Raw genomic sequence first — 22755 nt, 5'->3', positions numbered from 1 at the left:
TAATGAATAGTCCATCTCCAGCATCCCTATAACCTCCCTTCAGATACTGGAAGGCTGCTATGAGGTCTCCACGCAGCCTTCTCTTCTCCAGGCTGAACAGCCCTAACTTTCTCAGTTAGGTACATGTTAGTTAGTTACATGTCTACATTAAGAGGCCAAACTGAATTAAGTCTTGAGTTATTTGAAATACATTTCAGTAATCAAGTACTCACACCCTACTTAAAATCAGAGTTATTAAAAATCACAAATTCTTCACTTTGAATAAAGAGGGAAAGAGGTGTCACAGCTGGCCTTTGGCAAGGAAGTTTTTAGTTACAGTCCATTGAGACAGATGCATTAGAAGTAAGGATGAAGAGAAATAAAGGTAACTAGCTTTAAAAAAGCAGGCTTTATACTCTTGAATATATTACTCCTTAAGCAGGACAGACATCTCTTCCACTCTCCCCCCTCCTCCCCATGTTGGGGGTGGTGGTGGTGCGTATGTGTGTGTGGACTAATAGGACCAATCTTCCTTTTTGCAAGAATCTTTGTTCAGATTCTGTAAAAAATTTAATGAAAGTTACATTTACATTCACTTTTTTATTAAAAAAATAAATTAAACACTTTCAGACTTTGCTATTTGAACAGCCACGGACATCCGGGCACTGAAGGCAATGAGTCAGACACCCAAACTACAACAACAGACACCCATAAAGGCATAATAATTAAGACATTAAGGGAACTAATTAGAACCGAAACTCACACTTCAAAGAACAGGAGTCATCTAAAGTGTTAACACTTGGGTTTTTTTGAAGTTGTTGATTTTTGGTTTTTTTAATAAAGAAACATCAGAAACTTCAGTAATCCAATGAACTCTTACCAGACCTCACAATGTAAAGTGGGCAAGTAAGCATAGCAGCAGTTAACTTGAAATGGATTATGAACGACAAATGCATACAACCAACTTTAGACAAAATTGTACCCTGTCCTTAAGGAAGAAATAAGACCTTCAGAAGCAATGTGTAATTAGTTTTGCATTTTCCTCCCATATACATCTAATGAAAGTAAGCTATTACTTACAATTTGGAATCTGCAAAGGATCGAATTAAACACTGGTCCTTTTTCACTGTGACGTCATCATTACAGCTGGGAGATACAACCTGAAGTTTCAAAAAAACCACTTTTTTTAAGCAAATAATAAATAAATAAATTTAAAAAAAAAAAAAAAAAGCTGATCCTGAAAGGAAAGAAAGATGGACAGCAGGAAAACTGCTGTTTTCCTGTTTCTTCTATGATAATTTCCAGTTCTGAGAAAAGAAACCTATTCCAATTTGTATTACTAAGGCCAACAATGACAAATTTCAAGAAGCAGTTCACCTCAGACTATGAACTTTACTTATTATGAACAAGCCACAAGAGTTTGCAGATTCATTTGTAAACTCAAAACTCATCTACTGGATGACATCATGGGTTCCTGTTTATTCATTCTGCTTTTTTTCCTTTCTTGTTCACACAAAACCTGTTTAAAGCATCTGTTTAAAAAGTCACAGACCCACTTATTTGACACCAGCTTTCAAACTGAGAGGAAAGTAGTACAGTTCTTTTTTCTGAGGTGTGTCTAATATAAGACAGCATGGAACCCAGTGCATCCTTCCACAGCAGTATCATCTCTAAGTCTAAAAAGGTAATATAAATGCATTTGCAGTTATTTGTATTACCTCAAACAGAACAAGTTTCCATTTTGTTCTAGACCACATACACATACAAAGTGTCAAAAGCAGACAAACTTCTGGGTCTACAAGGACACAGTGGGAACTGTGCCACCCCAGTCAGAAGTTTTACCCCAAAAATCAAGATAAGACATTCCTGGTTTTCAGCAGAGAACAGTACAGATGCATGTTCTCCAGTAACTTAATCCCCTAGTTGGAACCACGGTAAATTAAAATCTGTCATTAGTAAAGGGATATACAACAATCACAGCACATACAACAATGACAGAATTCACATTTTAAACTGAGATATATACAGCTGGGTAAACCAGTGCCAACTATTCACCCTGCATTACACTATAATGTTCTTTCAAGGAAGAGAAAATAACTGGCTGTGTAGTTAGCTGCCTCTTGATCCTGGATTCATGAAGGGAAATAAAATCTTAAACTAAGTCAGGACATTCTAACAGCTGAACTAATCCTGAAGACTCAAAATAAAGGACTTTAGAATATGCAATTAAGTAAATAAAATACGCAAAGATTAGTGAACCAAATCTGACCAATGATCTACATAAAAACAAAAAAACAAAGAAAAAAAAATCCACACAGACAAAAAAACAACAAATCCCAAAACATCTCTGATGGATGACAGAAAATGTGTATTGAGCTTGTCTGACAATACCAGAAAGATTACTAACGAAAGCAACTTTTAATATGCAACTGTAAATTCTTCTGTGTGATGAAACTGCAAAGTGTTTACCTCTGCAGTACAAGTCCATTTGTACTTGAATTTATTTAATATATATTTATTATTAGCAATGGCAATAAACAGCTGTATCCTATATTGACAGTAAAATAAAAACAATAACCAACATCTACTGCTACAGTAACTGGCCATTTATGTAAATGCAAGCATGAAAGCAACTAGTATTTCATAAAATTGAAAGTTTAAGGAAAAAGGCAATCATTAAATACAAAAAGAGAAAAATTCCACTGCAATTAAAATTCATAAATCCAGTTGGTCTTAAATAGCCCTGGAGTGCAATTCCTAATGTATCTTATTTTTAGAAGAAAAATATCATTACATATCAATCATTATATGTGCAGTATTGAAAGACTTAAGAGGTTATACATAAATGTTAATCTTTGTTTTCAAACTCTTCAAAGATACTGTAGAAAATTTGTAGTTTTTGCAAATATGTGCAGCAGAGCATAGCCTGAGTACATCTGCAACTGCTGGAAAAGTTGTGAAGTGTACAAATCACTCTATCCAGGAAAACCACTACACAAACACTGTAGCAAGTCAGATGACACTCTTGTCTAAAAAGATAGTTATACTACCATACTAGAGATGTCAACATTTCAGGCAACTTACCAAAGCCGGATACCAGTCCGCCTTCTCAGAACTACAAGTCACTCTCACAACTTTGCCAAGCAATTCATCATTTAGACGCCTTTTATCTTCATCCTCTTCTTCACTGCTTTCTTCTTCCTTTTCATCTTCAGTACTAAATTATTAAAACACACACTATTTTAAAGTTTTTGTCTGAAGTTAATATTTGAAAGCAAATACAGCTTACAACCAGATCTTTCTTCCTGTTCTGCACAGCTTCAAAAACAAAATGGTAATTTTAAAAGCTGAAATCGCTTGAAATACACTTAAATATTACATGCACTTACTTAGTAAGAGGAATTTTGTAGAAATTCTTTCCAAGTAGTAGTATTTTACAACAGCATCATGTTGGAATTGGAGGCATGAATCAGGATTTGATTGTGCACAGACATGAAACAAAGAAAAATAGTATCTACCCCAGAAATTTAAAACCACTTTTTTCCTACTTTGCCCAGTATAAAGGTTAAAAATCCTCCATTTTCTGACATGAGTTCCTACTATATGAAAGAAGCACAAGCAAATTTAAGGCTACTACAAGCAAAACTCCATCAATTTCATAATACTGCTAACATACAAATATGCCTGCATGAACTGAGCTACTTAAGTCCATAAGCTGTGCATTCAACTCACATGATAAGAGTACTCAGACCATTCAGTGGCATTACTTCAGTTTCAGCAAAGCACACTAAAGGAAAGCAACAGAGCACTAGCAAAACTCACACAGGAAGAGAAGATCTTCTTCCTCTATTAGACTTTTTCCCAATAACTGGAGTTCCAAAGTGCTCTGGGTTGGTCAGTGGCAGTTGATCAAGTGTCTACATAGAAAAACAGGAAACAAAATTAGTTTGCAGTATATTCTTATTATAAAAAAAATATAAATTAACCACTTAGTTTCTACTGCATATCCATCATCGTCTTACCTCACTTTCTGCGAAGTGCCTTTCTCCCTTCAAGCATAACGAAGTTCGTCTCAAGGTCCTCTCATCACCGTCATCAAAAACTAGTATGAAGGCAAGGAAAAAAATTGGTACAAGATGATCAGATCTCTTTCCCAAGCTGACAAAACAAGTTTACTATTCATATCACAATCCAGAATATTCTCTGAAATGTGACTTCACAAGCAAAATTAAGGGTCGTATTCAAGATTCAGTTTCACAACAGGTAACATTTTCAGATGGAGATTCAAGCCAGTATAAAGTAAGGATATTGGATGCAACAGTTCAGTCTAATCTAGACAACCTTCTTATCAATACATTGCACACTTCAAACCATAGCTACTGTCTGCATACCAGTTACAATTTTTGAGGTTTGTTGGGTTTTTTACCCTGTCCATTTCTTCCTTACTTGTGCTACCTTTTAATCCTCCCTCTTGCTACAATAAGCACCCAAAAAAAACCACTAAGTGGAAAGAAAAAAAGCTTTGCAGAAGTTTTTGCTACACCATCAGTGCTGTGCTACCAAAAGACTGGGAGTGCTGAACAGGCCCCTTTCAAAGAGCACAGACAAGGTGGCTGCAGTCTGGCATTCCAGTAAGGTAGAAGTTTATTTGTATGAGGTCAAAGTGCAGAGTACTACTCTATATTTAAACAACTTGAAATGTGCTTTGTCCACTAATGACCTTTGGGGGGGGGGGGGGGGGGGGAAGGAAGGAGTTTCAAGTGTTCTGCATATCAGCATGACGATTTTGACACACTTTTATTAAGAGATCTCTTGAGCTAGCATGAGTATCAAATATATGTTTATTGTTAGGTTTCAGCAACTGGTTGCAGCAAGAAAAGCACTTTTATTTTTCAAATAACTAAACAGAACAGTCACATTTTCATAGTCTTAGATTAGAACCACAGACTGCAATAGTAACTATACAGAAAGGTACAAACAAAAACTTTATTAAGCTTGATAAGATAAGCTTTAACATTCCTCCATCTTCAGAGTAGATACTGCTGCGGTATGGTTCACGACTGAGTTATCTTAACAGCTTATTTTATAATACTTGCACACACAAAGCAACTAACTTTTCCCCCTGTCCACCAAAAGCCTAATATTTTAAGAATGGCAGATACAAATATGCCTGATTAGCTATACTAGTTAACAGTATTTTCAAAACTTTTAAAATATCAATACCAGTAAGACCCATCAACCTCAACATCAGTATGTTAGTCTCAAAATCTAGCTGGCTTACAGCTCATAAAGCCACTGCTGCGACACTTCACACTAATGGGAAAACAAAGTATGAGCTCTTCCCCTCTGCATTACTAATTCAGCATTGGCACCCATTCTTTGGTGGTGCAAACACCAGAGCGCTCAAAAGAATTATGAAGTTCAACTCTGTTATAGGTTTTCATTAACGAAAACCACGTCTCTGAAGGTAAAGTTCCATTACGCACTCCAAACCTGTCACTCAGCAGCTCTCTGCAAACTTTGATAACAATATTTCAGGGGCATATTTTTAAGCTTTAGGGTGACTGGGCTGGTTGGTTGTGTTTTCTGGTTTGAGGGGATTTTTAAGTGGTCTGTGCACCCTACAGTGTGTGCCATTTCTCATTGCTCTCAAGAAACTTAAAAGCAGATTTACCACCATTGTCTTTTAACAAACACATTCAGAACTAAAGTCAAAATACTAATTTTCACAAATAATCATTATAGGAGACAAACGGCTGCTGATTTTCAACAGGTAACTTTACGGAAAAGAGCAAACAGAACACGATACTTGACAGCAAGTAAATAAATTTAAAAAATTAGTCTAGTTTATCTCCAATATTGGAAGCTCTATTTCATTAAAACCACTATAGTACAGGAGGAAAAAAAAAAAAAAAAAAATCAAACAAACCATTCATAAGCCAGCTGACACAGACCATTTTTTCATCCCTAAAAGATAAATCTTATATTTAGTGTTAAGTAAAACACAAAGTGAAACACACTAAACTCTACTTCAATTAGGATAAATAAGGAAATTATTACAATTAAGAACTGCATGAGATATTCTGCTTCCCTCAGTTACAAACATGCAAGTTAATTTAGAACTTTGAAAGTCACAAAATTAGATATTTGCAACCAATATGAGGAAACTATAGACTGAAAATGTAACTGCAATTGCAGAAGTCAACTTCATAAATTTATAGTTCACTTTGATGGACAAAACAATGTGGAAGAAAAAATACATAAAGCTGGGTAATTAAGTTTTCATTGTCACTCCCCAGACCCAGAGACAATGAAAGTGTGAGTATGCTTTCAGAGCTGGCACTCACGCTTTCAGTCCTATTCCCAGTCTCATACATGAAGACAGATCTACTCCATACCTCAAAAGCAGCCCTCTTCCTACAAGCCTTTTCCTGCCATGTCTCTCAGTTTTCTCTAGGTGAAGGTAGAGAACTGGCCTGTTCTACAAAAGCTGCTTGTGCCTTGATGTACAGGGAAAAAGTGCTAGGCCACTCTACAATTTCCAGAACTAAAACAGGTGGACTACGAAAAAAAAGAAAACAAACACCAACCCCAAAACCCCTTCTGAAACCCCTCTTCCTGCTCCTTAAAGAAAGCCACTCTTTCCGAGAGAATGGAGTACTTTCTCTCGTACAAGAAGCAGCTATCACCCAACTTCAGGAACAGTCTACAGCAGAAATTCTATAGGTTGTATTCCATAATAAAGAATTTACTGGACAGTACCAGTTGTGTGAAAGGAAGGAAAACAGGAAGAGAAGACAGAGATATATCTCCCCATAAACATGTAATGTAGTCATCAAAGGATGAATTTACAGTGCCACAATATTTACATCAGAAGAGAAACTTACAACACTGTCCTTCCAAAGAAACAAGTATGAAAAAGCAGAAGGCCTTTAAGTACCGCCATTGCCTCATCCTGTAGTAGGCATGTACTTGTGGGGAAACAGGGTGTGCCAGCTGACTACTTCAGTAAATACTTCTGGAAAGAAAATGATACCTACTAGCCAAAAACCTACACACTACTATTTAACAGTCAATATAAAGAAGTAGGAAAGACAAAGAAAAGCAACATTTCTACTGGCCACAGGCCTTTCTTCCAAATATGTTGCTGAATGATGCAGAGAAGGCTGCGTGGAGACTTCATAGCAGCCTTCCAGTATCTGAAGAAGGCCTACAAGGATGCTGGGGATGGACTCTTCATCAGGGACTGTAGTGACAGGACAAGGGGTAATGGGTTCAAACTTAAACAGGGGAAGTTTAGATTGGATATAAGGAAGAAATTCTTTACTGAGAGGGTGGTGAGGCACTGGAATGGGTTGCCCAGGGAGGTTGTGAGTGCTCCATCTCTGGCGGTGTTCAAGGCCAGGTTGGATGAGGCCTTGGGTGACATGGTTTAGAGTGAGGTGTCCGTGCCCATGGCAGGGGGGTTGGAACTAGATGATCTTAAGGTCCTTTCCAACCCTAACTATTCTATGATTCTATGAACACCGACAGAAGGGGAAAAAAGATGACTAAGCAGCACAACCTGGAGAAGTGTCTCCATCACAATGCTTGTTCTAGTCCCGAGAATGGAGTTCAATATGCTCTGTATGGAACATATTTAAACAGTGATAACAGAAATTCTAATAATTTTGCTGCATCCCATCTTGTCAACATCAACAGGAAAAAAACAGAATTGATTCCCCCTTCCCCCGTCTGTGGAAGCCTTAGCAAGCCCAAGCTATGACAGAAAAACAAAGCTTCCCAGTGAGAATCAATGCAATACCTTCGCAAAGTTAGAAAAAAATTCCCAAGATGAAAAGTTGAGTACCATAAAAATGCATTAAGCAGTGCAACTTTCAACTCACTACTGATTAGCAGGTATTTTCCACTCCCTGACTGTAGCAGGCCCTTATATGCTTTTAACAAAAATAATACTAACCCTGCCCTCATAGAAATGCTATCTCAACATCAGTTCTCATTTATATAACAAATATTAACAAGTCCACAAATCAAAACCGTTTCTAAAAACCGTGAAGAAACTCATCAGAAAATACTGCAGATCAGTTTAACTATAACTTGTTTATAAATACCTTAAGATTAAAATGAAGTTAAAAAAAAAAAAAAAAAAAAAGAGAGAGAACACAGCAGGACACTACTGATAACATCCTCATAATACTTATGTATTACTTCTACACAGAGCAATTAACACACATGTAAGTTTATGTAATAATATGTAATATATAAGTATAATATAAAACAAGGCAGTCCTGTAAGGGACAAGTGAATAGGGAAAACAACCCTAAGGGCTGTTTATTTTTTTCCTCATTCCCCATCCCATTCAGAAACTTTTAAATCTACCAAGACAAAAAAAAGTATGTATCAAGCAGTAAAAACTGCCCCAGTGTCACTATGCGCACTCAATTATTTTCACCAGCTGCCTGACAAAGTAGCTGCTTGCGAACTACCAGAGATGCTATCTATGAATACATAGATAAACGTGTGCAAGTTCTGTAGATTTGTGGGTTTCAGCTGTGGAAACAATACAGAAAGTACCAAGAGTCATGCAATACTTGCTGAATAACCTTGTTGACAAGAACTGTACTAACTACTAATTCACCACTGTTAAGAGGGCTCAAGAACAAGATACTGCAGCATATTGTGATATTGGAGAGACTGCAGAACTCAGTTTAACAAAAAAAAGGAAATAATCTTAAATAAGCTTCAGTTCTGCTAGAAAGTTTGCATGAAATATTCCTGAAAACGCAGAAGTGCAACCTTTGAGTTTACTCACAGAAGACTATCCTATCTCCCTACAAACAAAACCCTACTGCCTGAAACTTCTGAAATGCCACAGTAATATACTATTGTACATATAAGGACATTAGAGAAAAACATTCTACCTCCTTGCCTTTCCTACAGTGTTGTTTGTATGCAGTTTACTATTGTTTTTAACACTCAGACAACATTGCAATAAAGGTGGTTTTATAACCAAAAGCTCTATCCAGTTGATTGGTAACAAGGTTCAGTTAATAAACTTTTTCACCATCACATCTACTCCTCTACCTGCATGTCACCTGGCACATAAGCACAAAATGTGGTGCTATTCTCTTTTTTTACATTCGCTCGAAAGCAACCAACACAGCTCTTGCAGTTTCTACATGCCATAGGTGCACCTGAACAACAGTAACTACATGGAAGGACTTCATGTACAAGGACTCCAAATACAGGGTTTTCCTTAAAGTTCAGCCAAGCAACATTTTAGAGACAAAAAGAATAAATTTATGGTGGGTGAGGGTGGTACAAAGCACTAGTGAAGTGTAGGCAACTGGACCATTCCCCTGCCAGACTTGTGGTTTTGGATTCCTGAATGACACATGCACAGCCTGAAGATGAAGTGCTGGGATGCTTCTCGGATGCAGAACTCAACAGGATGCTGGTAAGAACCGGTTGAACAAGCCACACAAACATGACTAGTGCCTTGCACATACTACAATGTCCATGCTCTTCAAGTTATGAAAAGACAACTCTCTGGCATTGATGAAATCACATCACCACAACTGACTGGTGGGAGGTGATAGCTTTTATCATGCTTCACGCAGGAATAAAGACATGTTAGGAGCTTACAGTTGTAGTGGAGCCAGAATCACGTCAATTTTTCCTGTTAGAATAGGTATCTTCACAAGGCATCAGAAGAGGAAAACTTCTTAAAAATACAAAAAGATGACTATAAATAGCTCCTGTTTGCAACCCTGCTCCTGAAAGTCTTAGGACATAACTGTTGGTTCATTTTCTGATAAATATTCTCAGAATTATGAACTGGGATTTTCAAAATCCACACAACTTGAAGGAAGACCAGAACCAAAGAACAGATACCTTTCATTTCTGTCATCTGCCCTCCTAAGCCCAGTACCTCAGAGTGATGCAACTGGTGGCTGAGACTATACTTCATTTCCAGAACAACTCAAACAGACTACCCAAAACTTTCTCAAGGATGAGCACTTGGATATCTTAACTCCTCTCAGCACACACTCACTTAGCATTCCCTGGAAACTGCCACAGTGACTATATGAGAGGAGAAGTTACCACCACATGAGAATCACTGAACAGTTAGGGTTGGAAAGGACCTTAAGATCATTTAGTTCCAACCCCCCTGTCATAGGCAGGGACACCACATACTAAACCATGTCACCCAAAACTCCATCCAACCTGGCCTTGACCACTTCTAGGGAGGGAGCATTCACAACTTCCTTGGGCTGAAGATAGTACAAGCAAAGGTATGTTACTCAGAGAGTTGTTTCAGACGCAGTGTTTGGCTTACAGCACAGCCAAGGTTGGGCCATGTTGATGTATAACACGGTGCTAGAGCCAAAAAGGAAGAGCTCCTTTTTGATCCAAAAGATTTGGCTTTGCAGGCTCATGCAGTGTAAAAAGCAATGAGAAAAATAATTTCTTTACTACTCTGCTATTCCATTAACTTAGAGGGAAAAAAGACACGTCTTCTCTTACATAAAACTACTGGGTGAAGCCTGAAAGCCATAACACTCAAAAAGTGAGGAATCATGTTTGCTTTCACTCTAAACAGTATATGGAGCCCTACTGTTCACAGCAAAGTCTGCTAGAAACTGCAAATGCCTCTTGTTCTTCCCCTCCTCCGTACTTCCTATCCATTTCAAGGGAAAATTACCAAAAGTTAATACATGTTTTCTCTTTTGAAAAACTTTTTCATGACAGTAGGACATGACAAGGCACGAAGATCGATGTATCTGATCTGTTGGTTTGTTGAGGGTTTTTTTGTTTAAAGTTGTAGATACGGTTAAATCACATATACTTAATGAGATCTAAGCACATACAGATTATTGACCCGAGCTTTGTGACAAGACAGATGTCACTTTCCTTTTGATGAGGCAACGAAAAAGGCAGTTCCAACAGCAAGTCTTCAGATGCTTGCTCAACTGAAATACCATTTCTCACTTTCATAATTACATCACTTTTAGTTCTCTACAGAACTGATACAAAAGTGTTTCCTTAAAGAAAACATGCATAAGGATTTCTGTTTTCAGAAATTCTGGTAATGCTTGTAAGATTCCAGAGAGAATGTGAAAAAAGGAAAATATAACTATGCTCTCTGCAAGGTGTGGGCTGTGGTTTCCTTTTGCTTTTTCAAGTTTTTTCAGACATTATTTCAGTATTTACCTGAACCATCTACAAGTTAACAGAGAATCACATGGATGGTATGCTAAGTATGTCGTAATTCAAACGTGGCTCAGCTGAAAGCAGATCTAATGCCATGCAATTATCACCTAACAATATATTCAGCACTTCAAAAGCATCAAGGCAGCACTTTAAAAATTGTAAATTGAACTAATTCAGTTTAAGTAATTGCATTTTAAAGATTAAAATATCATAGCATCACAGAATCATTTAGGTTGGAAAAGACCTTTAAGATCATGGAGTCCATCTGAGCCATTTGTTATCCAAATAACTTAAACCACTATTACTGTCATCCCACTTAATATTCAATTGAGCAGACGAGAGGGCTGACTGGTGCAATGGCATCTTCCAGACACTGTTAAACTTTCACTCCAAACAGCTTTTGTTTCTTCACCTACTTATATTGAAAAGCTGAATTTCAAAAGTATTGCCAAATCACAGCTGAAAATGTCAATACAAGTAAATGGGTACAGCAACATCATTACTGTGTAAAAACAGGTAAAAAAGTGACTTCATGGCAGCTACAATAAAAATAAATCCTTGTTTATTTTGGCCACATGAACACTACGAATAGACAGGAGATACTGTTACAACAGACTACCTGATCATCACTGTGACTCTTTTTATTATGTTGGTGGCAAGTAGCCTACTACAACAAACTCAACACAGCATTCTACCGGTCACCCTATCGAACAAATCAGAACTGCTTCAGCTGACTTTTTTTCTTCTTTAGATACCTATCTGAAACAGAGAATCTAATTTATAAAAATAAACATTATTACTTTTCACTAGACATACATGCAGGTCATTTTGGTGGATTTTTTAGGTAATTGTACTTAATAGTTTGAAAATATTTGTCTACATATATTCCTGGTTTCCCTATCCGTATCAGTCTACTTCCAAATCACAGAAAAAAAAATCCAAAATCACAGAAAAAGAAAAATAGGACAGGAAAAGCACATACTAACAAAACACAAGCTTTCCCTTGTGCTTTCCATCTTGAGCCTAACCACATTCAGGAAGACATTCTAGAAACCTGAAGGCTGTTTAATCCACTTCCCTCTCAGCTCTTTGGCTTTGACTGAACTGCTGAGTAGCATGGGCCACCACCTATATAAAAGGAACCAATTCAACTCTGCTTCACAGCAGCATAAACATACACCTAATATACATCCCAAACTTTCTAAGATACAATGGAAGTAGCAGGCAAAAAATAAGGCTTATTTTTCACACCTCAATGTTTCTGTACTCAACCTTGAATATTTCCCCAATTTAAGAGCAAAATAACCATTTTAATGACACAAGCTTCATGATCTGCTTACTCTGGCCAACGCTACTTGCATTTTCAACACCAGTCAGCACATCACCACATACAACTCACAAAAAAAGCTTGTAAAATCTAAACGTAATTCCAATGTGTTACAATTGTATTTTCATAATCATAGGTATATATACTTCATGTGCCATATTACAGCCCTGCATGTTAACTTACGGTAAGAGTACTTAAATCCCACAATCTTAGTACATTTGCATATGGAAAACATAAGTTTATTTTACCTATTCCACCTATCAAAAATATTTTTAGGGGAAAGAAAACGACAGTAATAACTTAATCCATTGGTTCAAGGTTTTGCCAAACTATAAAGTAAAAATCATGGTATGCATGATTTCTCTTTTACATTACTGGGGAGAGCTCAACAACTTGTTAAACCTAAAGAACAATCCACTAATACAGGGCAGAACTTGTATTCACCATTCAAGTAAAGATTTTTAGATGTGCACTGCTCAAAAGAAAAGGGGGAGGGCAGGAAGGGGGAGAAACACCAGACAAAATTCATTCCCCAAAATTAAGGATTTAAAGTTCATCTGTCAAATATAAGGTGAAAAATATGTTTGTTTTATCAATTAATAACTGAAAGCTTTTTCTATCACTAAAGGAGGAATATGTAGTGTTGGTTTACTGATGTAAATCTTCTGGTCCAAATTCAAACATAATCAGCTAAAAATGCTACTTTAAAACTAAAATATGTGAGTTTTATAATGAAATACTAAATCATAAATCATGGCATTATTACTACAAGACTGTGTTTCTTATCTCTTCTGTATCAGAAAGGTGAACCTCTAAGTCACCATTGGAGACTCATGCAGTATAAAAAAAACAATGCTGAAGGTCCAGTTCTCTTCACTGAGTATGTCACATCACAGCACTAAACCACATAGATCTTAAATCTTCTGCACTCCAAAATAATCCTGCCTTTTCTCCCTGACCTGATATATGCTATAACTTTACAGCTAAATTTACAATTTTACAGCAATGTTGTAATCTTGAAGTGAGCTTTGTCAACGGGCTTATATTTAAAGCATGCAGTAACAATGATAATCAAAAAGTGATAAATCCTTCCAAATTATCTGCAGCAAGAGCCTTATCCTGATCCCACCACAGATGACATAACCTCATCTACTATAATGGAAACATTAGATTACTGAAAATATCTTCTTTATAACTTAAAAATGGGTTAATGAACCAAAATAATTGGTACTTTGTGTGAGAGAGGACTACTCAAGAGTGTTTGGAAGAACACAAAGTACAGCTGAACACATTCAGTATAAAAGGCAGCCAGTAAGAAACACACAGTTTAAATTTATAAGTACTAATCTCAAAAGCAATGTTGAAGAGTAACATGTACAGGACAATTAAGAGGAGGATGTTCCCTCTATGCTACTATTAGTGAACATAATGCTCCACTGCTGTAAGTTGTGCAAAAAAAAAAATAAAAGACAGGTGCTTGCAAAGCTCTGATTCAAATACTGTAGTTTTTTATTTGCTTATATGGTTATTACTTGAATGTTGCTCGATTTTGTTACTGTACTATTAAAGCTCTTTCAGAAAAATCACAGAGATCAGAATGAGTAATTCTAATAATTCAAAATAAAGAGATTTATCTTGCAATGAGTTTGCATTCAACATAGAAATTTTGTTGACCCTGCATTCTGAGGTTTCAATTTGAATAAGTGAAAAAGCACATGACCCTCAAACATAACAAGCAAAGTTAACTTTCTATTTCACTTTAGATATAACCAGTTTGAAAACTATTTTAAAGCAAAAAGTAATTCATGTTATAAATTAATGCTCCCTTTGTAAGGTGTGATGTGCCAATTCTTTTCTTGAACAAGAACAGATCTCATATTCCATTGCTTCATATAAAACACAAACCTCAACCAAAAAAGGAGTGGCTTCAGACTGCATAGTGGTACTACCAATGCCTTTTTGCGTACAAGATTCCATTTAGCAAAAGAAAGCTAGCATTTCAGTCATTCATTACATGCCACAGGATTTCAGCTGGAAGTACAATTACAAGGCTTAAGTCTTAAAATCTGCAAAAATTATTCTGAGTTACAGTGAATGAAACTGACATCAGTTGTGCAAATAAAACTCCAGTGTTCAGCTCTGCAATTACCTGTGCAACAGCATCCTTGAACATCACGTAATTATTATTCTGTTTTAAATGGAAAAGGAAAGAAGATCTGGAAGACTTAAAAAAGACCTCTCCAAAAAATCTATCTCAGGTCTTACAAGACAAGATGTAATTAGTTACATTACTTGTAATTAGAAAGACTGTTCAAAGGTTACAGATCATAAATGAAAGCATGTGGCTACTCACCTACAGTATACCAACTAGCATCTGTCAACTTGCTGATAACAGCTTCTTGAAAGGATCCATCAGGCATTTTGGTTTCAACCATTGCACCAACCTGCAAAAACGAGAATCTCAAGGTTACATGTAATCCCAATCTCATAATGAAGAAAACCCATGGAGGCATTAATTCTTCCAGCAAGCCAGCCTTCTTTTTTTTTTTTTTTTTAAGACTCATTTTAGCTAAATGTTGCTTTGTAAAATTTAGTTACTTAGCTGCTAAGAACAAAGGTCCTTAAGTACGCAGACTGAACTGGAAATAGAGGGTAAAGCAGTAAGAAACTCATATAATCTAAACATGATTTACATCATCTCAAGAAATAACATGAAGGCTAGTTAGAAATAAATATGCAAACATTCAAAGTAATTATTACTTTATTACTGACATGCATGCAATTCTTCCTATGTCCCACAATTTAACCACTGCTATATATATCGCTATGTCAGAACTTCAGTAGCAGCCTACAACATGCATTAGTGTTCTTGCAGTAGCTACAGAGAAAAGACAAATACAGAAAAACTGATCTCCTCAAAAGAGCTCTATTTGCATTTGGTGTTTTATAACTCAGCTATGTATTTCAGTAGACAACAATTACATATCACAGAAATACATATCAACACACATTTCTATATAAAATACATCAACTACTTAAAAATGCAGTTAGAGCAAACTAACTTCAATTTACTATTGTCTAGCAAGCTTGAACTTCATAATCAAGTTCTCAATTACTTACAAGAAGTTTCAAAGTTTCATTACTTATGAGAAGTTTAATAACTTGTAACAAGCTACAAAAATCGTGTATGCAAAACTGTGTGTGAAGTATACCACATGGAGAAGCATAAACAGCCTCTAAAAGCTGCAAGAGTTAAGACTACTCAGAATTCAACTGAATTAAAGCGATGAGCCTCCTTCTATTGATTCAAATTCTGTAGAACAGCACTAAAATTAGTAATTTTACAAATTATGTGAGCACAGGTAAAAAAAAAAAAGCATGCAATATACATACTCTTAGAGGTCCTTTCACTTGGTCATCTTGCACCAAGTGAGTTGAGTTATCCCCCTTCAGGATCACCTGAAAGATATTTGTGAACTTTTTTATATGTATCTTATTTTTGATAGCATACAAAAAGTGTATGAAACTGCATTAATAATAACAATTTGGAAAATAAAATATTTATTAATCAAACGGACCCAAACATTATTAAACACAAAACACTTGTTTTACTGATAGGGAGCCCCAAGTATCACTCTTAATATTTGATATCAAACATCATACTTAGAGAGAGCAAATCAAACATCAGCTATTCCAAAGCAAAACAAACACATTTTGATGTCAGTGTGGATACTGATTCAGTCCAGGTCACATTTGGAACTGGGCTTCCAGATCAGGAAATTAAGCAGCCTTTTTTTTCTCTCTCTACTTCAACTGTAGCACTTTACTGACAACACACTGAGTACTAAACTACAAGCAAAATAAAAAGGTTTTTTTATCTAATATGTATCAAAAAAATCATGTAACTGACCACTATTTGTGCTACCTTGAGCCAGAGAAAAGTTTTTATGGCAAAGATGTGAATCATTATAAGGGTAATGAAAGTAAGGATCAGTTACAGCATCAGTAAACTACACTTCTCCCTTTAAAATCCTACATTTGAGAAGTTAACACTGTAGAGTGAATGTAAGCCTAAGCAATTTGAATCCCTGAGTCTGCAGACTCAATTTAGAAACATAAAAGATGAATATTTAGATGTCAACACTCTTAACAGGTTTTGTTATCACAAAAGCACCTATGGTGTTTAAATAAAAAATTAATCCAAAATTCCTGTTTCTTTTCAGGAATCAAAAGGTCCAGGAGCTTCCTTTCCACTTCTGAAGATGTCCAGTTTTCTGGCTCCTTCAATTATCCCCCAACCATAGTCTACACTGTAGCTGTATTTATAAATGTTAATACACATTCAAGTTAATAACACACTTCATGCAAATTTTATTTAACATTTTCTATTGCACTGAAATGGATGCAGGTTGTCCTACTGCTCAGAAAGACACTACTAGAGCTTCTGGACTGTGCACTTTTGGCAAGTGTGCCGGGGGGTGCCTACATACTCTTAATTACAGTATCAGGCTTACCTTGTTAAAACTTCAAATGTTATAATATTATTGAGATACAGTGACAAGAATTTCCACCAAGTCACAGCAACCTCATATACTTCCACATCTTACCATGGAGTCATAAAGCATATGGTTCTAACGAGAAAAAGAAACTCACACCTCTTACAGTTCAAATTATCAGACCAAAGATACAGATACAAAATCAAGGACATCAGACCAGGAAGGGCAGCACCCTGCTTCCTATAGAGCTTCTTATTAACACAGGTTTCTAAGAACATCACAGATTTCTACAAGTGCTCATTAAGAACAGGACAAAAGACTCCAGTATCTGAATTGTTTGGGGTTTTTTTCCTATTTGTGTAAAGCACTCTAATGAAATGATATGAGCTATAGGTGTAATTGAAGAGGCTGATAGCTTGTTCTACTTGATCTAAGCATTAAAGCACATGAAAACTTAGATGTGTAGTTATTAAAAGAAGATTTCATCTATGTTAAGGGGTTTTGAGTCACTAATGACTTATTTACCTATTTTGGACAGTAGAGGAGAGTAGGAAATGGAAAGATTTTGGCAAAACAAAGTAGTACAACAATTTCTATATTTACTTTGAATGTGTAACTTTCATTTAACTGTATTTTATCCTTGTATTCCCATGGTAGTGCTTACAACAGTACTGCAACACCAAAATAATGACTTTCATTTTTCTGTTGTTTTGGTGTGACACCTGTAAATGGGAATGAATGTTATGTGTCAGTATTATGCATAGGTAGAAACTCAGCTACAGCCACAGCATGCTGGTTTAGAAGCAGCAGCAAGATACTCAAAACTTAAGAGATGTTATCCTGGACATTTCTAAAACCTGGTCTAAGAAACTAATTGTTACCCTCTTTTTTTTTTTTTTTTTCTGTTATGTTGATTTATTATTTATTTTGGCCTTGCCTCTTAAGTTCTAAGCTAACAAACTGAGAACGTCAATAGGAATGAAATGGAATTTCTGCTTCAGAAGAGGTTGCTCTTATTACTCATGTAAAGCTATAATCCTCTATTTGTAAAATCAAAACTGATTGCTGTGAAACTGATGCATTGACAAACAGAAGACAACTGTGATCAGGAAAGTAGAAAGGATAGGTAATGTGAAAGCTCATTCTTGCTGCAGCCTACTCCCACAAAAATAAGAAGGAAACAAACCTACCCCCCAAAAAAACCCCAAAACCAACAAACAAACAAAACCCCACAAAAAAACCCAACAAAAAACCCCATCCCAAACCCAACACCAAAATATGAAAAACACGCTAGCGTTTTTTAAAATTCCTATAGCGAGGTGATGAACATTTCCAAATCTTCAGGACTAGGATCATCTTCTCTGACAGTCTTTTCAACACAAGGCTTTAATAAAATCAGCAACAACCACAGTCTAGTACCTTGACTTTCACAAGCCTTTTCACCGTCTTAATCTTTGCCTCACAGAAGGCACCACGGTACTTGGCACTGACATCAGTTCCCACTGTCAGGTAGGCAGGCTCATCTGCTGCCTATTAAGAAGAAAATAAGAACAAGTTTAGTTCTTTTCTTTCTTTTCAGCCGCATCATTATATATTTAATTTTACACCTAAGCTTTCAGATCTATTGACTTTTACATGAGTAACAATGTCTGTACTTGGAATTGCAATCACACTGTTCTTTAAAAGGAAAAAAAAAAAAGAAAATGAAACTAACAAACAAGTTACAGGAAGTTTTGTTTTAACAGTGATGATGACACTTCCCACAATTTTGCCAGCCTAATTACTCTCCCAGAAATATCTTTGAGGGTATTAAACTGATATTTCAAACATATCCATTATAAAAAGGGTAATAATGTACAGGAACGACTATTAAGTCAAGTCATTCCTACACAGCACATAAAAGGAGAGTATTTCAGCTGCAAAAAGACAACACAAAACATAGTTGCACTTTTCTCAGCTAACAGCAATGCAGTGACACAGATTATTTAAAATGTTTGAAACTGCTATCATCCCAATACTTACAATTAAGTCTATAACATTCTACATATAAGATTTTTTTTTCCCTGACAACTAAAAGGAGACTCTAGAGAAATTTGTTGTAATCTTACAAACAGCTGTTAACTAGTATTTTTGTTTCCTGAAATGCCTTATAAAAGCTTAACTGTTTACGCATTTTAAGAGAGAGAAGTATTTCTCATCGTATTTTTCTTCAGTCTGGACTTTCATTACTCAACATTTCACTTTATTGTGCTTGTAGCAATTGATAAACAAGGGTAAAATGACCACATTGAAAATGTCTATCAAGGCATCAAGGAAATCACAGCATATAAAATAGCTGCTTTTCTGTTCCTACTTAGTGTTTCAACTACTTTTTTAAAATTACTTTTATTTCTTCGACCCTGAAGGCAAAAAAAGTTTTCTCTTTTCTAAGTTGCACTGCAATTGTTAAGCCTCTATTGAAAAAGAAAAGGGAACAGCTAAGGCAGGACAAAAGCTGTGGTACTGCAAACTTACAAACAGTGCCTGCTGATACACGAAGCAGTTAGGAGCCCCAAGGACAGCAACTTAAAGACGTTGCGAATTTTCAGACTACTCCTGCAAGATGGTAAGAGCTTCGCTCACCCACACCTCAGCTAGAGAGCAGAAACAGGATACAGAGCATGCACCGAAACCCCAGACAGCGTTATCCTACTGTTGCTCATCGAAACCGGCGATTAAAAATGAAATGGCCAGAGCAGCTTGCGAAGAGAGGAAGGGAGCCGTTCCCTATTCCGGAGTCAGCCTACCTTCATCTTTAAAGGTTATGTGAGCGATTCCAGCTCAAAGACTTCTCCTCCCCGGGAGCACACGGGAAAACACTGCAAAACAAGAGGGAGGGGGGAGGGAGCGCCTGAGGGCTCACCCGTGTGAGCGTGGGTCTCCCTCTCTGTGAGGAGAGGCCGGGCTAAGAGGGGACACCGGCGCTGGCGGGCGGGAACCGCTGTCCGTCCATCCTAGCCCCGCCGGGTCGCGGAGGGAACGGGGCCGCAGCCTTCGCCCGCCGCTTCCCGCCCGGCGGCCCCTCGGTGTGTCACGTCGCCATTGCTCCCGCTCCGCGCCTCAGGGCGGAGGGACCGGGGAACGCGTTCGGCCCGGGAGGGGAAACCGCCACCCCGTACAGGCAGCTCGTCGCCGTGGGGGCCCGCCGCCGTCTTCCCCGCCCCTCGCAACTTTCTGCGGCCCGCGGAGGGAAGCGCCGCCGAGCCCCTCCTCCCTACCCCCTCCCCGCCGGCTGGCCGCACTTCTGGCTCCCGCCCCCTGCACACCCGCCGCGGCCAGCCGCGCTGCCAGCCGCCGGGACTCCGCGGCCCCCGGCCTGGGGTGGGAGCGGGGGGAGGTGTGCGGCGGGGGCGGGCCGGCGCCGTGCGGCTGAGTGGCTGCGGATGGAGGGCGGGCGGGCGGTCCCCGCCGCCAAGCGCCGGGGCAGCTCCAAGAACGGTGGGGGGCAGGCGGCCGGAGAGCTCGGAGCGGGCACGGGGGGAAGTTCCGTAGGGAAAGGAGTCCCCGTCAGAAAGGGAGCGACGGGCGTCCGCGCTCCCTCACACAGTGCAAAGGCGTACTGGTGGTCGGTGGTGGGGGGGAAGGATAAGGGGAAGAACTCCCAGGGCCGCTCCGCGCCCCCTCCCCCGGGACAGCGACAGAGTTGCGGCTGCCGAGGTGCCCCCCGCCCTCGCTGCCTCCTACCTGGAAACTCGGAGCGAAGTGGACAGCCCCGCACTGCCCGGCCTGGTCCCGGCGCCGCGGCCCCCTCCGAGACGACGACAGCCCCGTAAGCAGCGGCGGCGGCTGAGCACAGCCCCGCTCCACCCCCCAGCCCGGGCTAGCACCGAATCACCAGCGACGAGCCCAATAACAAGCTGTTGAGCAGAATCGGTCCTGCCTGAGCTCCCATTGGTCCTCTCGTGACGCCCTGGGAGCTCTGCCCCGCCCGGATTGGGCATCACGGACAGCACCCCCATTGGTCACAGGGCGGCTGGCAGAGGGCATTGGCCAGCCGTCGAAGCAGGTAGGGCCACAGAGACTTTTGATTGGCGATCCTTCGGAACGCTAGCTGATTGGTGGAAGTTGAAGTGAAGTCAGCATCCTTCCACAGATGATTGGTAGGCGCTGGATCCGGATGTGGCTCTGTGCGCGGTGACTGGCCGCGAGCAGGAGACAGGAAGAACAAGGGCGCGATGTGATTGGTAACGGCCTTCTTTTAGAGACGCGGTGGGGCGGGGACAACAGAGGGGGAATGGACGCGGTGTTCTGCGGCGGCGGCCCGCGGCAGGCAGCGCGCATGCGCCGCGGCCAGTCTCCCGGCGCCATTTTGTGCGGGCCTCTTTCCCATTTTAGGCCGCGGGAAGAAGAGAACACGAGTGGCGGGCGCTGCTCCTGGGGGGTGGGAGAGCTGCGGACAGAGGCGGCGGGCCTGGCGGGAAGCCCGCTCGCGCTCTCCGGAGAGGCTGCGACTTGTTTCTTCCCAGCTGCCCGCTCCTGTGTTGGACTGCAGCGGCTGCGTCCCTCTCCACCCCGTCGTCCAGCTCGGCGGTAATGGCGTAGGAGCGGACCCGGAAGTGAAGCGGTGGCGGCATCTCTGGCGGCGGAAATGCCTGCCGGGAAAACGCCGAGGAGCTGGTCTGCCGAGCTGCCTGGTGAGGCACGGAGCTGCTAGCTGACGTCCGTTCGCTGTTCTCTCCGCTGGAGCCAAGCAGTGGTACCAGTAGGGGCCCGTCCGCTGCGGTCCCTGCCGAGTGCCCCAGCAGAAATAACTCCGAGCATGCAGGTAGGGGCTGCAGGCGCTGTCCGTGCCTCTTTCCCTGGCGCCGGTCCGTCAGCCGGTGCGGGCGGGACACGGGTGGCCGCGTTTCCCTCGCAGGATGGCGTCGCTCAGTCGCTGTTAACCGCCCCGTGATGCGTTTGCGGTAAAGCCCGAGGAAGGGGGTCAGCTGTCTATTGTTGCCTGGTTGCTTCTGCACATAGTGCTGCTGGTTGTAGTGACCGCCTGGCCTGCTGCTAGGTGCCTGAAGTCATCTTGTCACAGGAAGATGCGGTAAGGGCATGGAAAGACCAGTGCTGATGGGACTAACTGCATTTCGGGGTGTTTGGAGGGGACTGTAGTCTTGTCCAGTCCTTCCATAACGGTGAGGATGCTCTCTAAAGGCACAGTCTTACAAGGCAGGATACTGCAAGGCACCTGTGAAATGTCCTCTAAGAGGATTTGGACTTGGAGGCAAGCTTTGATACTACTAAATACGAACTACTAACTGAAGCCTATCATGAAGTATATTTTTAACGTTAGTGCTACATTTTTACTTATATAAAACTTGCTTAATGGTTGACAGTGATGCAGATCCATTCTTTTTCCACAAAGTAATGAGTATCTGTTTGACAGTGCTCACTCTTAGCTACAAGACATACCTTAGGTTTATTTAAATCAACTTGTCAGTCTAGTTCAGGAATCCTTTGTGGTAATTTGACAGCCATGGATTGTTAGTTTAGGTGTAGTTTCCATGTAAGTTCTGGCTTGAAGGTGTGTTTTTGTTTTGTATTTTGTAAATGATGCTTTGGAAAGCAGCAAGCAAAAGCGCACCTTTTGAAGGAGTTCAGTCAGCAGTGGTGTATGGTAACAGTAAGCTCTGAAGGTTTAGTAAGGCATAATATACTCAAAGCATGTTTAGAGTTGACTGCAGGAGATGCCTAATATGGGGGAAGGGTAGC

At 39.6% G+C, this 22755-nt stretch overlaps 1 protein-coding gene across 8 annotated transcripts in view; it reads right to left on the bottom strand.

Moving 5' to 3' along the window:
- Nucleotides 1-20877, bottom strand: part of ARID4A (AT-rich interaction domain 4A) — a 51621-nt gene extending 30744 nt beyond the window's left edge. For 6 of the 8 annotated variants that reach the window (XM_080617533.1, XM_080617529.1, XM_080617534.1 and 3 more), the window contains exons 1-9: nucleotides 20740-20877; nucleotides 19803-19874; nucleotides 18436-18546; nucleotides 15914-15979; nucleotides 14874-14964; nucleotides 4002-4081; nucleotides 3802-3896; nucleotides 3064-3196; nucleotides 1060-1139 (exon numbers count right to left, since the gene is read on the bottom strand). In XM_080617533.1, the coding sequence (XP_080473659.1) occupies nucleotides 1060-1139; nucleotides 3064-3196; nucleotides 3802-3896; nucleotides 4002-4081; nucleotides 14874-14964; nucleotides 15914-15979; nucleotides 18436-18546; nucleotides 19803-19808 (662 nt within the window). In that variant the 5' untranslated portion in view covers nucleotides 19809-19874; nucleotides 20740-20877. Of the gene's footprint in view, nucleotides 1-1059; nucleotides 1140-3063; nucleotides 3197-3801; nucleotides 3897-4001; nucleotides 4082-14873; nucleotides 14965-15913; nucleotides 15980-18435; nucleotides 18547-19530; nucleotides 19875-20739 lie in introns of all 8 variants that reach the window. The other 2 variants (XM_080617532.1, XM_080617531.1) reach the window with 2 other exon arrangements.
- Nucleotides 20878-22755: the final 1878 nt, after the last annotated feature.

The sequence above is a fragment of the Psittacula echo genome (assembly GCF_963264785.1).
Source record: "Psittacula echo genome assembly, chromosome: 5".
NCBI classification, from domain to species: Eukaryota; Metazoa; Chordata; class Aves; order Psittaciformes; family Psittacidae; genus Psittacula; species Psittacula echo.
Note: the sequence above shows the minus strand (reverse complement) of the source record. Positions and strands in the feature narration are given on the sequence as shown.